The sequence below is a fragment of the Echiichthys vipera genome (assembly GCF_963691815.1).
Source record: "Echiichthys vipera genome assembly, chromosome: 12".
NCBI lineage: Eukaryota > Metazoa > Chordata > Actinopteri > Perciformes > Trachinidae > Echiichthys > Echiichthys vipera.
This window is the reverse complement of record NC_139837.1, coordinates 21,612,886-21,626,744: the sequence shown is the minus strand read 5'-3', so window position 1 is coordinate 21,626,744 and position 13,859 is coordinate 21,612,886. Positions and strand designations below refer to the sequence as shown.

General features: G+C 39.6%; 1 protein-coding gene across 2 annotated transcripts; it reads right to left on the bottom strand.

Annotated features, from left to right (window-relative positions):
• Positions 1 to 406: 406 nt before the first annotated feature.
• LOC310954329 (uncharacterized protein) lies at positions 407 to 12,508 on the bottom strand. 2 transcript variants are annotated; one of them, XR_014593415.1, is made up of 19 exons: positions 12,381 to 12,508; positions 12,140 to 12,192; positions 10,912 to 10,987; positions 9,814 to 9,974; positions 9,612 to 9,695; positions 9,460 to 9,516; positions 9,145 to 9,345; positions 8,002 to 8,199; positions 7,772 to 7,826; positions 7,584 to 7,674; positions 7,351 to 7,492; positions 6,770 to 6,874; positions 6,274 to 6,382; positions 6,009 to 6,177; positions 4,713 to 4,787; positions 3,975 to 4,077; positions 3,339 to 3,445; positions 704 to 2,660; positions 407 to 555 (listed from the first exon to the last, which is right to left on the bottom strand). XR_014593415.1 is itself a non-coding variant. In XM_083923744.1 (18 exons), the coding sequence occupies exons 1-18, from the start codon at positions 12,406 to 12,408 to the stop codon at positions 2,528 to 2,530; spliced, it is 1,947 nt and encodes a 648-aa protein (XP_083779870.1). In that variant the 5' UTR covers positions 12,409 to 12,508; the 3' UTR covers positions 407 to 2,527. The 2 variants fall into 2 exon arrangements, 1 of the variants encoding a protein (XP_083779870.1); XM_083923744.1 differs by having other exon boundaries at positions 407 to 2,660.
• Between the last annotated feature and the right edge of the window lie 1,351 nt (positions 12,509 to 13,859).

The window sequence follows — 13,859 nt, the reverse complement described above, 5'->3', positions numbered from 1 at the left end:
CTTGTAACAACCCTACAGCTGTCATCAGATTTTGATTACGATATTGCTCAGCTGCACAGAAATCCCCTGCCCACTTTAAACCGGTGACAAGAGCACAGACAGAACAGTACAGGCTGACATTTCTCCTGTGAAATAAACTAAAACGGTTCTCACTTTGGCAGAAAATTGCAAGCGCAATTTTCGTGGGACCACGTCGTTCATAACGAGAAGCTGATTGCAGTTTAAAGGCTCGCAAAAGTATTTATTCAAAGAAAACCTTCCTGCAAGAATTTGTTGGAAAAAAAAGCAACAAAAAATGCTGGTGGTGGTGGTGTGTGTGTGTGTGTGTGTGTGTGTGTGTGTGTGTGTGTGTGTGTGTGTGTGGGGGGGGGGGGGGGGGGGTTACTTTGTTGCTCCAAAATACACAGCGATATGTTTGAAGTGTCATTCCTTTTAAAAGAGGACAAGCAAACAGCAGCAGCAGCAGCAGCAGCAGCAGCCCTGCTGGGAAGGTTATGAAGTTCAAGCAGAGGCCTGTAAGCCGAGCAGCTGCAGTGGAGCGTTTATTTTGGCTTCCTGAGAAACAAATCAGACGGTTGATATACAGCATGAGTCAGCTACTCCCTCATGTCACATCAATAGTTTATTTACCAGCGTAAAGAAACCACAGAATTAGAATGGAAATTAGATTATGTATCCCTGTGCTAAAAGCAATGCACTCAACTATTTCAACTCAAAACTTCTCTGGAGGGGGAACAGGGAGGATGTTTTGCTGCATAGCCATACATCAAGAGGCAAAGAGTGGGAGAGCAACATGTCACGTCTGCTGGATCATTTCTGTTGCTGTGTTTCTCTTTTCCCCTCCTGTTGGGAGGGAGAGAAATCTGTTGAAAGCTCTACAAACCACACAGTCTTTTAACAAGATGCACTTAATCTTCCTGGTGTTTGCTTTAGTTAAGTAAAAGGATTGGCTTTGTCTGTGCCCGGGAGTGGCGGGATGTTGATGATCGCTAACCTCTTATCAGTTTTTTTTATCTGCTGGCTTCTAACAGGGCAAAGCAAAGCGGACCACTAAGATTAAACATAAACCCATTTTGCAAGTTGGTAATGTCCCGGTGCTTTCTATGGGTTCAACCAGAGTTCATGTTATTAGTATTACAGGCTTTCATGCTCTCACATCTCACAGATCAGAAAGGCTTTGTGAGGTATGCCACCATCGGCCAATTAATGCCCACGAGTACAGCTGCTCTGCCTCTAAGGTCAAGACTAAGCACTTTTCACAGCCTCAACTTTTTTTTTTCCACCGCTTCAACCTACTTCTAAGGTAATTATGCAGCTCTTTGGGAACGTTTTGTAATTCACACCCCAAACATTACATAACAGGAGTCATAAAAAGTGACCTTGAACCGCTCGGAGTCAAATAAGAAACCTGCTGGAGTTTAGGGAAGAGGGATCTACACAAATCCCTCCCACATTAACAGAGAGGAGACACAGACGGGGAGATTGAAGGGAGGCATTTGAGGCTTAGAAGAACCTCGCCTTAGATAAAATCTCAGGGACAATAGTTACTTTTCAGGCATTTAACTGGCACTTTACTCAGGCTGAACTGAGAGGAGGGCTTTCTCACTCAAGGACACTGCAACAGGATACGCAGCTGCTGCAGGGATTAATCTGGGGATGTTTTAGTGGTGGGACAGGGGGGAAAAAAACAACACTGGGCCTCTCATCCTCAAGTCATGGCCTCCTCTGACCTCATACCGATATCCCAAATTACAGTCACGTGCTGAGGCTTGAATAATCCTGCTCACAAATCATGCTTTAGCCTTGTGCAGATTATCATGAAGCAGACTGTAGAACTCTTTGTAGTGAGTCATATCCAGGCCCATATATACACACCGTACTAAAAGGCACTTCTTGTATGACAGTGTGTCACTACACTTAATACAGATTCTCCCAGCGACGTGGCATTATAACATTCAAACATAATATACACATTTACTGAACACAACCACACTTTAAACAAACCTAATGCGCCTGCAAAGGGATTACAGAGTTTCAAAAGTAAACATAGCACATTAAAAGTGCCCATAGCATAACTACTCACAGCCTTTAAAATGAAAGCAGAATTTCACATCCCAAAGTTGAGGGATAAAAAGGGAACAGTGCCACCTGCTGGTGACTGAAAAACAACAGAAAAACCTAAGAAATCATTTCTAAAATTAAGCAACAATGTAAAAGTCAAGTGTTAATCTTTCAACAGATTAGAAAATCAATAATCATCCCTGACAAAATCCTACTGCAAAGGAATGCTCAAAGCATGGTGCACATGAATTATTACTGTAATGCAGACGTATGTGTCCTTTGTAGTCGTACAACAATGGTGGGACATCATGATGCAAACACAATTAATCTTTTTTTTCTGCAGCCAAAACTTCACAACAAGAACCAAAACAGAACAGAACAGAGGCGACTAAAAGCTGCCCAGTCCGGCACCACCACTGTGTCAAATGTCAGAGGAAACAATGTCTACTTTTCTTTTTTTAAATTCCTACATGTTAAAGTTTCCTAGTCTATTGGTGAATTTGTCCTTGTCAACATTCTTGTTCTCTGGGACATGTCTGTAGGTGCAGTCCTGCCTCGTGCAGCCTGTGGTCCTCCAGAAAAAGCACTCCTTGTACGGGCTACAAAAACAGGAAAGACCATTTTCAATTCTAGAGATTTCTGTAATTTCCAAGATCATTGTTAAGATCAGGAGGCATGAAACTACAGCATTTTTACTTTAAAATAATGGTTAAAAAAATAAGCAAAAGAACTAAAATGAACAAACACAATCTAATACTTCACATTTATAAGAATTAATCTTGGGGAGCACTGGATACGTGAAGCTGTTAATGAATCCTATTAAGGAAGTTACAATACCAGAATTAAAAACATTTGATACAATACTATTATAAAAAAAAACATACTTAATACCACAGTGAAAAGAAAAAAGTCTGCCACATACAAAATAGCATCATTTCGACCTTTTTTAAGTGCTGCTTCAGAAAAAGTCACCAAACACAAACCAACACAGTTTTTCTTCCACGTTGTTGCATCTGTGCAGCCTTTGATACTTTTGAATGTGGATACAGTATTGTTTTGAAACTTGTGGTATTTAAAAGTATCAATACTGACAACCTTAAATCCATAAAAATGCATATGTGGTTAAAAAAAAATGAATTCTTACATCCACTGTGATTTAACGTTGTAAAAACAACATGATCTCTCTCATCTCATTACACGAGAATTTCAGTTAAAGTCGTAACCAAAGTGAAACTGAGATTTTATCAACGCGAGTGAGAGTGACAGCATGTTCTTACCCGAGGCGTGAAAAGGGGTCAGTGGCGGCCGATCTGGACATTCCAAGTCCACTGTGGATTTTATTGGGATATCGAACAGAGAGCGGAGTGCCCTCTACCACCATTCCCTGAAGACAGAGAAACATTTGACATCTTTGGCCAACAGCAGAAGCTTTACAGAGAAATACAGCTTATAAGTGGATTTTAGTGATTGGGGTATAAAGCAGAGGCAGTATGAACTTTCACACTGCTACATTTAACACAGTTAAAACAAGTTTCCCCAAAAGGCACCGTCTTCCTGCTCTACTTAGAAAAATGATTCACCAATTGACTTCTCATTTGCCTGTAAATATAAATAAATTATTTGCATCCTTGGGGATGTTTAACTTTTCTAACTCATACAAGACCTTTATTTTGTTGCTCCAGTTTAAGATTAGGGTCAATGACACTTTGCTACAGATAGTTGATAGAAAACCCACCTTACAATTAGGTCATTCAACTGCTGTAAATTAACATTACAGTTTGCAACAACAAATATCACAAAATGCATCCAGTCACAAGCTCATTATCATATTTCAACAGCTGTAAGACTGACACACCAGCTAGTTACCTAAACAAATAATATGTAAATATAATTTCAAGTAAACAGACACATACATTAATACACTGGATGGCTCGGTCGCAGTCTTCTTTTCTGGTGTAGTTCACAAAGGCACACTGCTGTTCCAGCAGCATCTTAATGCTGTAGACCGTCCCAGCTCTGAGGCACGCACGCACGCACACACACACACACACACACACACACACACACACACACACACACACACACACACACACACACACACACACACACACACACACACACACACACACACACACACACACACACACACACACACACACACACACACACACACACACACACACACACACACACACACACACACACACACACACACACACACACACACACACACACACACACACACACACACACACACACACACACACACACACACACACACACACACACACACACACACACACACACACACACACACACACACACACACACACACACACACACACACACACACACACACACACACACACACACACACACACACACACACACACACTCAATAAGGGCGAATGCACTCAACACATCACTTCAGCAGCATTAAAACCGATAACAAGCTCAGAGTCGACACACTGGAGCCTTCTGGTGGTCAAAATCCAACAACACAGAATCAGTATTTCAGTGGAGCTTATTTTAGCTTTATCATTTTAATTCTGCCATTTTTAATTATTTGTATTTTTTGTTGATTCTTTGTCTTCATCTGGAAACAAAAAGCTGCTCAGAGGCATGAAGGATAGCAAACTGTGGTACTTTACCTGCTGAAGAGCTCGTGGAGAGTTGAGTAGGTGACAGCTGGAGCCAAGGATCCAACCCAAATGGGGAAAAGATCCCTTCACACAAAACAGAAAAAAATAAACCTGTTTAAAAAGGATGTTGCATTCTGGGTACAATTGAGCAAACTATCGTGAAAAAACCCAAATCTGTGAACACTCCACACTAACATCTGTTCTTGCTCAATGGTGCAAAGGACAGTCACCTTAGATCACTGATTATTACTGTGGAAGAATTACAAAAGATACGAGAAGAATACAGCAGTAAACGGACAGGCTCAAACAGCTGTTGTACCTCAGTGCATTTATGAGCTTTTTCCAAAGTCCAATGTGACATGAAGGTTTCAGAGCTTGGTTTTTCAAAACTAAAAAAACTCATGCTAAATCTTTGTTAAACCTTCAGTGTGGAACTTTTGTCTTTGCAGTGAGAGAAATTACACAAACACTGTTGACGTATGCCTGCAGGTGAGCTCGCTGCATCTCCCCGACCCCCAGGAGTGCTCTCTGCAAGTGCTCCCGTTCAAATCGGGGCAGAGGGGAAGAAAAGGCCAAGTAATGGAGACCTCAGATGAGGTAATTATATCTGCTCTTCTCTTCTCTTCTTCCAGCGCTCTCTGACAAAGAAAAGCTGCACCAATAGTGATCCATGTTTGTCCTCGCCGTTGATCGCTTTCTTTTTGGGACTTTAATACTTCCTCTCGACACAGTTTCTTTTTCAACTGCAGCATCCACTCCAGAAACCTTTCTTGGACACTACTCCAAGCTGCTGCTCTGTCAGTAAGGTCCGTTTCCCCTCTTTAGCTCTGGCTAATTGACGTAAATCTCATTCTTTCGGTGTGTCAGTGCAGGAAAGACTCCACAGACACCAGAACTCAGATATAGTGCAAAATATAGAGTTTCCCTGGCAGCAATGGGCTTTATCAGCACTGTGTGAACTCGTTTGGGAAGGGCTTTGAATACAACAGACATTCATTCATTTTCAATCGCTTATCCCGGGGTCGGGGTCGCGGGGGGTGCTGGAGCCGATCCCAGCTGACATCGGGCGTGAGGCGGGGTACAGACATTCAAAAAAATCTAAAATAAAATCTGCAACGCTTAAAATTTTCTGACTTTTCTTTTTTTTTTTGAAATGATGAATAGTGGACATGCATTATGTTCAGTCCTCTAAAACTTTTATAATGGTAACAACATATGAGAGACATATGCAACCTGTGATGAGGGGTCACAAGGAGACATTATGTCACCAAGTAAAAAAAATACATAAATGATATGCAGTCTTACGGATTCACGAAATTCCTTGATTGAGGCGTCGGTGACTGAGAATTGGATCGGCTTTGGCCAAACGCATCAAACTCTTTGACCTGCTGCGCTCTAGGACGACTGGGTGGCAGGACTGTCCACTCGCCATCATCGTCGTCTTCTTCTTCTTCTTCCTGCACCGCTGCTTGCTCTGTGTTGTCCCAAAAAAACAGCAAGACGGTTTAAACATCAGGACGTCAGCGTGGTGACGCGTCATCTTTTCAAATCTGAGGAACATTTTATTTACCTCCAGGACCCGGGTTACGGTCCTCACAGAAAAGAGCTTCAACAGCCTCCTCTAACGTGCCGTGTGCTTTCAAGGCGTCAGAGCTCTGTGCCCAGCTGAATCCCATTTCCTAAAATGGAAGTCCAAAGACATAATATCACCATAGATACATTAAAGACATTTGTCTATTAGCATCTAAAATTTGGAAAAAGGAAAAAAAACATTCAAATTCAAAACTACTGCAGAAGTGAGCGACCATGTAGTCAAAGTTGGACTCTCCAATAACACATATTATACCTGTAGCCACCATCACTCAGTGTGCTGTGCAATGTTTCCTGCCATCACAATTAGCTGCCGTTTGAAGCCAACAACGCGTAAAATGACGCAAGCAGCTTTCATACAGAATTTGGACGTTTTCCAGGAGGTCGTGAAGATTTATCTCTAGGATTTCTACAGCTTCTTTTTAGTGAGTGACAGTCTATTTTATTTGCACACTGTTTTAACGCAAGCTTCCTACCATGAGGTGCAACGTCTGTGCTCGTTTCAGCTCTTGTTGTGCTTCAGCGCTCGAACTTTCCAGCTCCATCACCTCCTTATAGATCAGCGAGGCCTCGTAGTATCTCTGGAGAAAGGGGGATTTTTAAAATCTCAAATAGAGCACATTAACTTTTGGTTAAGCATTGGACACATTGTCAAGGCTTTATTTGTCACTATAAAACAACAATTCTTGAGTGAAGTAGTTAGTAACCATACACCTGTATATTGTAAGCTCATTTTTACGGGGTTCCTACTCCTTTGCCAAACTCAAATTCAAGCACTTTTCAAGATGGATTTTCAAGCCTTTCCAGCACCTTACAGCTGTGGTGAATGACACAGTACACTGACTATTGCACTTCTTCATCACGTTAAATTAGATGTTGTGCTTTAAACAACAAAATACTGTGACATGACATCCTATATAACATACATTTCAAGCAGTACAGTTTACCGCAATATTAAGTGTTTTTTTTCTGAACATGTTGAACCACTGCAACATGAAGAGATACTATACATGAAAATAAAATATTAAAAGTATCTGGAAGCACAGCAGCAATTCACCTTGAGCCCACAGAGAGCTTTTCCTTTCCTAAATAAACCTTTTATCCAGTTTGGCTCCATGGAGAGTGCTAGATCAGCATCCCTGAGAGCCTTTTCATACTGCTGCAGTCTTTCGTAACACAGGGACCGATTTCCAAATAACCTGAAACACAATGAATGTATAGGACAGGTCATTAATAGTACTGCTTCTAAATGTAATTAAGGCTGAAGTTGATTTAAGTCCATGTTCTTACTTAAATTCTGTCGGGTTGTATTTAATGGCATCAGTAAAACATTTCACAGCCATCTCGTACTGTCCTGAGGCCGCCAAACGATTCCCCATGCCTGGAAGGGAGAGAAAGGACAGTTGTGCCTGCTTCAGTTCTTTCTCATGTTTGTTTTTGTCAAAGTTTACCTGACATTAATGTAAAAAATAACTTACCAGCTAGCTCTCTGCTTCTTTTTGCCAACTCTTCTGCGGTCGAGTCCATAGTTTTCTGTTGAAGTTAGAGCACATTAGTCTGTGAAGCATGTCGTGCACTACAGGAAACACTACATTTGCATGTAGCTTTTCTGTCAAAGTTGTGATGACAACCAGTTTGACCACAGTGAATAAAACAGCTACATTGACAAAGAAATACAAATATAGAAATATCTGTCCAGCATCCTCACCTCTTTATTGGGCTTCTGTTTCTCTTCCTTTTTCTTTTGAACTTCAGGTTTTTCCACAACTTTTGCCACCTCCTCTTTGGACCCCTTAACTTTCCCCGATTTAGTTTTCTCCTTTCTATCTCTCGCAGGCCCCTGGTTACACATCTCCGCACTCTCCGACTTTGTCTTAGCAGAATATGAATTATATAAATCCAAGTCCTGCCAAAGATAATGAAACAAAGAGGTGGGTGATGGTTTGAAGCTTATCACCCACAAACAAACTACGGTGTGGGAAATCTGGGGCCAGTTTCACAAAGAGACCGTGACAACAGCTTAGATCAGACTATTAGTCAGACTTCAGATTGACGCCTTTGCTCATCTGTTGCTCAAAAGGTCTAAAGTTCATCATGACCATCCTAAGTGTGACTCATTTGCTATGAATTCTGGGTAAATTAAAACACTTAAACACTTGCAAGGAATTTTACTGATAAAATTTAGCAACAATGCAAAAACCTTCCAGTACCACAAAATCCCAGTGCATGCGTAGCAATGCTGCTGTATTTTAGGCATACAATAATAATATTTTTATTTCTAACATGCATTAGACTAACCAAGACCAAAATTATGGCTGGTCTAACACTACAACTCAAGAGCCAGTAGCATAAACTTAATTTAAGACTAATGTTGGCCTTAGATTGTCAGATTAAATTAGTCTAATATTAATAATAACATCTGTCTGTTGCATACATATTAAAAATTGCCAGCCCAAAGGGAAGCTTTATCAAACAGGTAAATGTACATGTCTATTGTTAATCTGTCTTAATGTTATTCTAAAGACAAAAAGAGTTTATTTTTATGCAACTGTCCGATATGTCATTGTGAAACCGACACCTGCCACCCACTGCTGAACTGCTGTCAGCATTCGTTTGTCAAACAAGGACCAAACGGTTTATCACCTCAAAACAATTCCAAAACTGTTCAAACAAATAATTTATTTTCTTTTGTGATATTATCCATTTTGCCCTTCTTAAGGAATAGTTGCACCTTCTGTTTGATCACCATCAATTTAATTACTGGTGAGACAAAGTCTGCACTAGCCTAAAAATAATTCACAAACAATAATTTTGCTCCACAATGTGACAGAAATGTAAAATCTTTACAGACCTTTGGCTCCTCATCTTCATTTTTATTAATGTCTGCAGGACTTTCTTCTTCATCATCACCACTGCTCTCATCACATTCAGCTGCTGCAGTTCCATTTTGTGTTTTATAAGATTCAGAAGAATCATTCGCCTCTGCATTATTTTCAATAATCAGATTTTCTTCCTTATTTTCTGAAGAGTCGGACTTCCCCTGTTGTTCCTCCTGAAATGACAAACAACTAAATCAGCATGTAAGAAGCACTGTAAAAAGACCCGTCTTACAGAGTACAACACTTCTACTGCTGTGAATTACAACAAATCTGAAAACAGAACTTACAGGTAAAATGTCTTTAACTGCACTCTCCTTTTCTAACCGTTTCTTTTCTTTTTTACGCTGCAACAGAAAGAAAAACGTGTTATGAGCCACTTTCAAAGAAAACCGGAACAACATTCAAAATAATGAATCCTTATAATCATGCAGACACTGACCAATTTCTTACGCTTTTTCTTCTCACTTTTCTCCTTTCGCCGTTCCTCTTCTTCTATCAATTCTTTTGCATGTTTATCAGCCTCCTGGGGAAAGAAAATATATGTATTTGAGCCAATCGAATGAGCATCAATCCAGAGGCAAATAATAGAAGTGAACCTTTTGGTTTCACTTTTGAAGAAGGGAAACACATTACCACAATACCTCTTCAGTGAGTAGTTTTATTCGTGGATGTGGCTTTAAAAAACTGGGACCATGCTGTTTACAAAAGTGATCATGTTCATAATCATCGTCATCATCATCTTCGTCAGAATATATGAGGTCGTCCTCCAGGTCCCCTTCAACGGTCCTTAATAAAGCTATACCTGGGAGATTAAGACAAATACAAAACTTATTCTTGTGTCTCAAATCAAGTAAACATTATGCAGCACCTGACTATAGAAGAACAGGATACATCCCGAGTTTCATTTCCTGAGAACCATCTGAAACTCACACCCATTTCACGTCATAATTGGCCAGCTGTGTGTTTTATATATTACACAACTGAGTCCGTCACCTTTTCATGGGAACAAGTTGTGAATGCCTTTCAGGACAGAAAATGTGCACCATTATCTACATATTCAACAAAATTGCATCACTCCTTCTCTCCAGAGTGTTGCCATTCAGAACAGCTTTTGTCCTCCGACAAGTAGTTCTTTGTGGGCGTAAGCCAACCTACATCCTAAAATTCTTCCCTCTGTCTCATGTTTTCCAAATTAAGCAAGAGCTCACACTCAAAATCAAGTCAAGTCAAGTCAGTTTTATTGTCAAAAATTGCAATATGTATGACATACAAATGCAAAAAAAAATGTCAGTAAAAGTGACAGTTAGTCTGTCTCCTCTCCCTTTAAAGGGATGCCCTTGGCATTAAAGCTACTCACAACTCATTGCAACAATCTCAAGAAAAACAGATGAGCCGTAGAGAACAGTCAAACATTAAACAGGATGCAGTTTACTGACACAAAAAGAAAAGTGATAGCCTTTGTCCTGATATTGACTCATGAGGATATGTAGAAATTCCAGCACTACCTCCTGTTGGCCCCAAACTGAAGTGAAGGGTTTAAGGGGGGATTAAGCCCAATCCTATGCATCGTATGTTACCTTAACTAATGAGCTAGTGGGTGGAATCCATGACAAAACTGGGCTGATATTCTGTTTCGTTTCATTGTTTAAACCAAATACTAGGTTTTGTTTTACCTCCAGTTCTCTTCTCCACTGTCACTTTGGAATAACTTGCAACAGTCAGTTCAGAAAATGCCTTACCCAAAAAGCCAGAGGCAAAAGCATCCAGGATAGAGTTTGAGGAATGATGTCCACTTAGGAAATCTACCATAGTTTCCTGAGAAGAAGAAGATCACAGATTCAAAGTGCATCCTTCAATGTGTCCATGCTGTAGCCACACTGCCGCGTGTCTACTGTGTTACTACTCTTTACTCATTTGATGTGTGTGAAGTTACCACAAGTGTTCTGATTTATTTTAGACTGCTTTGGATTTGGGCGAAAAGTAAGAAGAAAAAACAAAGCAATCTGAAGATCTAAGAAATTGCGATGTACAACATAAGTATTATCTTTATTTCTCCAAACAATAGTTAGTGACAGCCCTACTACTGAGCAAAAGTGTCAACTTACTGCAATAATAAACCATTTTTTAATACAGTCATACATGTTTTGGCTGTTATCTGCAGCAGTTGCCAGAGCTGGGAGTTTAGATTAATGTTGTAGCTTTTGAGACTAAATATTCCTTAAGATTTTGTAAACTGTAATATACCAGAAATAGTGTTTACCTACTTGAAGGTGACAGCACATTTTGAACTCACCTGACTGTCTGATAACAATGGTGGCTCATATTTAAAATTACCATTTGTGTTAGACAAAGAGTACAACTGCTGGCATGTTACCAGAAACAACTTGATGCAAAATGGAAAACCTGTTATGCCAAAATGATAACAACACATCAGAAGTTCCCAGGTGTTTGGCTCATAGTGAGAGCTTTTACTTAAGTATAAGTAGTAATACCACACCGTTGAATAGTGCGACTTGTTGCTGCTCATGGTTGGGTATCTGGAAATCATGAATAAGTCATAGAGTGGTCTGCGTGTACTTTATGGCACTATAAATAAAATTGAGGCATTCAAAATGTTACTCACAAAAAATGAAGTGCTCATTAAGCAGAATTGCCCATTTCACAGTCATGTAATATCAGATTATAACAATTGAGAGATGAATGTAAATATCTAATGTTGCAGCTGATAAATATGGGGCCAATTTAATTGAATTACTTTATATTCTGCTGTGTAGCTTAATGTATAACAGCATATACAATTGTATTTGTCGATAGTATTTTGTATTAATGATCTGAATCTGTGACGTAACAGGTACCAAATACATGTAGTGGAACTGGAATTACTCAAGTAAAGTTGAAATACCTCATAATTGTACTTGAATACTTGAGTAAGTGTATTTAGTTACTTCCCCCAGTGGACATACTCACATGCGTGCGCATCAGTCTGGAGTTTTCTCTTATCCTGGCCACAGGAGCTCCCCCTGAAGGGTCGAAACCACAACAGTTCAAACACATAAAGTCTGGTTTAAGGAAACGCGTGAGTGACAGTACGCGGTGATACAGTCACGTGAACACTAGCTAAGTGAGCTAACTAGCTCCACATTTGTCCAAATAGGTCAAGTTCTCAGTGACGTTAAATGCCGCTGCCAAAGTGACAACCACTGCTTACCTTTAACGACCTCTTTCTTTCTGGGCATGCTGTTATCTCTCTGTACCGGCGTCCCGCGGCGGTGTTAAACGTTAGTCGTGTTTGTCTCGTTGACGGTAAACGTTACAGTTCAGCGATGACTGTTTTCCTCTTTCCGCGTTTTACCTGCAGCGCCCTGCTGCCCTGCTTTAAGCTTTTCAGGCTGCTACCCTCCTCCACCAATCAAATGGTAATGATTTTGTTTTCAGGGCTGTGATTGGATGTCAGGCCGAAGTGGGCGGGGTTTAAGGCTGCCTGAGTGTCTTAAATGAGGGATAAAAGTCCCAGAGAACCGCTCTGTGTGACGTCACGATGCCTCTGGGCTACGTCTGAAATAATATTAATGATTAATATATTATGCAGTATATATATGATTATTATAGACAATAATATTATATTATTTATTGTCTTTTTTCAATGCTTTGTCCATCGTCAATTTTTTGTTGAGTACATGTCTGATTTGTTGTATTTGATATTTTTGCGTAATTGTTAAATAAAGTTTGTTAATAATAATAATAATATTAATGATAAATATCACTATAAAACAGACATAGGTTAAGTGAAGTGTAGTCATTAAAAATGTAATTAATCAATCATATATAGCTGCAGACCATGTAATCAGTGACTTCTTCTTTATGTGGTGTTTCTTTATTTATGTTATCTATTTGTTGATTTATTGTCTCTTCACTGTCCTTTTCCTAATTTAATTTGTTTTCATTATTTGTTGTTTTTACTGTTTAAATTGTCATTTATCTTGCCATGTTGTTGTGTATATTTGTATATATGTACGGATTTATATGTAAAGGTGCTATAAAAATAACGTTTTTATTAATATTATGTATTGTAAATGTAATCAGAATAAGGTTTTTTGAGAAGTAGATTTTTTACTTACAGGGAATTTGCCTTGGTGCATAGTACACACAAAAAGTCCTGCAAAACCCAAGAGGATTAATATAAAATATGAAAAATACAATACAAATATGAAAAAGATACTATGAAAACACTATACCATATATGTACAGTGTAACATATATGGTATAAAACTGTAAAAGCTGTGGGGGTGTCAGGACTGTCTTATTGACTTTCAAAGCTACAGTAAAACTCATTCAGGTCGTTTTCAATTTCTAAATCATTAGGCACCAAATCAGGCGTTGTTGTGATTAGTGCAGGGTTGTGCAGCAGTTTTAAATGGCCCATTTATGTCTCTGTTTTGATCTGATCCGTGGTAGGTTATGTGATTGCCTAAACACATACCCACAGTCGATGCTCACAATTTTTGCTGCGGTGCCTGATTTTGTGTGAATGCAGCTTCATGGATGAATAGGAGGCTTTAAGTCTGAAGTTAGTAATCTGTCTGTGACCCTTCCAGACTGCAGCAGATTCATTAGCTGGAGTTTACTTCACCTTGCTAAATCTGTACTTTGAGTATTTAAACATGTCCCTGTCCCCACTCCTAAATGT